Source organism: Microtus ochrogaster, chromosome 5 (assembly GCF_000317375.1).
Source record: "Microtus ochrogaster isolate Prairie Vole_2 chromosome 5, MicOch1.0, whole genome shotgun sequence".
NCBI lineage: Eukaryota > Metazoa > Chordata > Mammalia > Rodentia > Cricetidae > Microtus > Microtus ochrogaster.
The window spans coordinates 66690750-66694261 of record NC_022012.1 but is presented as its reverse complement, the minus strand read 5'-3'; the positions used below and the strand labels follow the sequence as shown (position 1 = coordinate 66694261).

The 3512-nt window shown below is 50.2% G+C and overlaps 1 protein-coding gene across 1 annotated transcript in view; it reads left to right on the top strand.

Moving 5' to 3' along the window:
- The first annotated feature begins 234 nt into the window (after window positions 1-234).
- Prtg (protogenin) overlaps window positions 235-3512 on the top strand; it is a 121770-nt gene continuing 118492 nt past the window's right edge. The window contains exons 1-2 of the mRNA XM_005347642.3: window positions 235-322; window positions 2216-2518. Coding sequence (XP_005347699.1) covers window positions 235-322; window positions 2216-2518 — 391 coding nt within the window. The remainder of the gene's footprint in view (window positions 323-2215; window positions 2519-3512) is intronic.

Genomic DNA, 3512 nt, shown 5'->3' with positions numbered 1-3512 from the left:
GGCCAGGCTGTCCACTACGCCGCCCTCTGCAGCCTCCCTCCGCCCCGGGCTGGACTCGACGCGCGTGGTCCCCGCGGCCTGGCGCTCGCGCGGGGGGGTCCGTGCGCCTGCAAGCGGCGCATCGCCTCGCTACGCCGGAGCAGCGGGTGCAGCAGGAGCTGCGGGTCCAGAAGAGCAGCGGGAGCAGCGGGCGCGGGCGCACGGCCCGGGATTATGCCCGCGCAGCTCCGCTGAATGGCGCCTCCCGTGCGCCCGGGGATGCCGCCCCTGCTGCTGCTGTTGCTGCTGTTGCTGCTGCTGCCGACGCTCGGCTGGGTTCCAGGTGGGCGCGCTCCCAGAGCGAGTGTGCGCGACCGTGCGCGGGGAGGGGGACGGGCAGGGATGTCCCGGGTGGTGCGGCCGGCCCGGGGTTCCCTCGGGATGCGCTCTCCGAGCGCTGCTCCTCGGCCAAGGCTGAGTCTCCCCGGGGCCGCTGTCCACTCGCCCTGCTCACGCCATTGTCCGCGCTGCGGCCAGCCGGGGGGTTCCGCGCTGCGTCCCGGGCCGCGGCCGCACGTGGTTTTATTTATATTGTTTCCTGAGTGGCAGCCTCGCCGCGCAGGGGGCGCCGCGGTTGTCTGCCGTTTCCAGGGTTTGCAATGGTTCCCCCGAGTCTCGGGGTGGCGGAGCTGGGCACCCCCCGCTTCCGCAGCTCGAAACTGAGCAAGGAGATGGGAGGGTGGAATTGCAACGAGAAGGAGCTTGAAAGTTCTGTGGCCCATTTGTGCCCCCAGAGAGGGAGGGAGGAAGGTGTCTGGATAGAACTTACTTTCTGCACGTAGGACTTTGGAGTCCCGGCTGGAGGTCCCTGAAACCGCCAGATTAGCCTTGCACAAACTTGCATAAATTTATTTATCTCCATTTCTTCCACCTTGGTTTCTTCAAAGACAGAAACGTGTACAGTGAATGTTAGGAAAAGGAGGAGATCGAAAAGGTGTTCAGGGGCCCTAGTTATTTATTTATAAGTTACAAGCACTGCTTTTTCTTTCTTTTCTTTTTCCTTTTTCTTTTTCCTGGAAGAGTTAGTTTCAGTTAGCAAGAGAAAGGATCAAAGTAGGATGCGGCTCAGAAACACAATGGGCGTCTTTCCGGAGTGGTTGCACGCTGCATGGTTGTTGGGGTAGCTGCCCTGGGCAGACCTTAGTGGAAGTTAGGAGTTCCAGACTCTGAAGTTCCAGCATCTGTGTTGATTACAAACAGATAAATTATTGCTGGGCATTTGTAGTCAGGGATTCTCACTAACCAGAAGTGTTTTTTTTTTTTTAATTTCCCACCAAGACCTCTAACTTTGTGTTGGCCCAGATCAACACGCTTTTGCTCTAAATGCAAGATGCAACAAATGCTTTATTCTGAGAGCCCAGCGACTTGTGTATGCTTGGATAAAGCATTTCCTCTGCTCTGATAAAAATGTGTATTGGTTGATTAAGCAATCTCCTATCCCTATTAGACAGTAAGGACCAATTAGTCACGCATTTTTTTTTCCAACAGTTGGTAGCTCGAAAAAAGTGAAATAAAGGTTTCTTAATCCGATCACCCACTGTGCACACGCAGCCAGAGTTACCAACTTTTCAAAGTCTATTGTGTGTCCTTTAAATACCTAGCTGGCTAGGCAGAAATGAAGTAAATGGATTTCTCTTAAGGAGCGGAGATAGCATCCCTGCTGTAAAAGGGCAGATGGGGGGTAAAAAATGCAAACTTGTGATTTGTCACCAAAGATAAAGGCACTTCCCAAAGGAGTAGGTGCAGGGGTTTCCAAGAACACTTCCAGAGACAAGGAAATCAACTCGCCTGTTCACAGAGTTGGAGTTTTGCTAATGATTTCTTGTAAAATTAGACTTTTATGACTTAACCCTGTTCAAGATCTTTTTGACAAGCTTGTAAAAGTAGCCAGTGACTTGTGCTAGTGAGTTCTGATGATTCTGGGTCTCAGGCCAGAAACCTGAGAACCCAATTCTTAGGCTTCATAGAAGGTATCAGCACCTTCTTGTGTTTTGAATGCAGACATTGTAAAGGGTGACGTCTCTGACCTGTTGAAAGGGTTTGCAGTTATTAGGGTCCTTGGAAGTTATGGCTGGAGAACCTGCCTTATACCACAAATATGTGTTTTACAGTTGTGTGCTAAATGACTTTATACCTGTAATTCTGGAAACCGCCTTCTCTCCCTTTCTCTTTGCAGGAGTGTGGGGCTTTAGCGAACTGTTTTTCCTGAAAGAACCACAGGATGTAACTGTCACGAGGAAAGACCCCGTCTTTCTAGATTGTCAGGCTCACGGAGAGGGTCCCGTGAAGGTCACGTGGTTGAAAAATGGAGCCAAACTGTCTGAAAATAAACGGATCCAGGTTCTATCCAACGGCTCTTTGTACATCCGTGAGGTGGAAGGCCGCCGAGGAGAGCATTCGGATGAAGGGTTTTATCAGTGCTTGGCAGTGAACAAATACGGGGCCATCCTCAGTCAGAAAGCTCATCTGACATTGTCAAGTAAGTCTTTAAGGTCTTCTTGGTGGTAACAGTTTTTACTACTAGAAGGTTGATTTTTTTTTTTTATTGGCTTATGAGTAGCATTAAAAGCATACATATGTTAAGAATTTCACCAGGGGTGTTAATAGCCGGCGCTAAAGGAGGCTTGCAGAGAAATGTACAAAGACTTCATCAACTTGAGTTGTGGGGACCTAAATCCAAATTAGGCCTTGAAACCGCCAGGTGGACTCTGACTAAATTTCAGACATTGCTCACTGTAAGGATTACATGAAGAAGTTTGGCCCGGGCCAACGGAGCTGTTGTAAGATCTCAGTCTTTTGGAAATCGAGGAATGGAAGCAATCCCAAGTAAATCTTTCTGCTGTGTGACTGGCTCTTGAGTGCTAAATCTTTCCTACTGCCCAGCCTTCCATCTCTCAGGCCGGCCATAGATCGCCCGTGTTGCGTTTTGATTGTAGGAGAGGCCCTTGGTCAGTAACTCTCAAGCCTTTGAAGTATTTCGAGGCATTTCCAGTTGGGAGGGAAGGAGATCAAGGCTGTTCCTCTCTTAGGCCCAATGGAATCAAACCAGATCTGCTGGTGCTGGTTTTCTCCAGTTATCATAAAATCTGCTGTCTCAGGATTTCCTCTGTGTTAACATCATCCGAGCAACCGTCAGCCTTATGGTCCATTGGGCGGTGGTTGATCTGGTAGCTGCTGGGTGTAGGACAGGTAAGGGAACAAGGTCACCACCTCTTCAGGTGACCAGGTGACACACTCAACAAAGTGGGGTGTTAGGAAGAGTTTTACAGCGCTGGCCGTGCTGTTAACCCCCAAAGGGCAGGTTTTCGCACTATACACACGCTGACCCGTTCATAAAGCATACAACAGGAAGAGCATGTTCTTTTTTTCTTTTTTTTTCTTTTTTTTTGGTTTTTTGAGACAGGGTTTCTCTGTGGCTTTGGAGCCTGTCCTGGAACTAGCTCTGTAGACCAGGCTGGTCTCAAACTCACAGA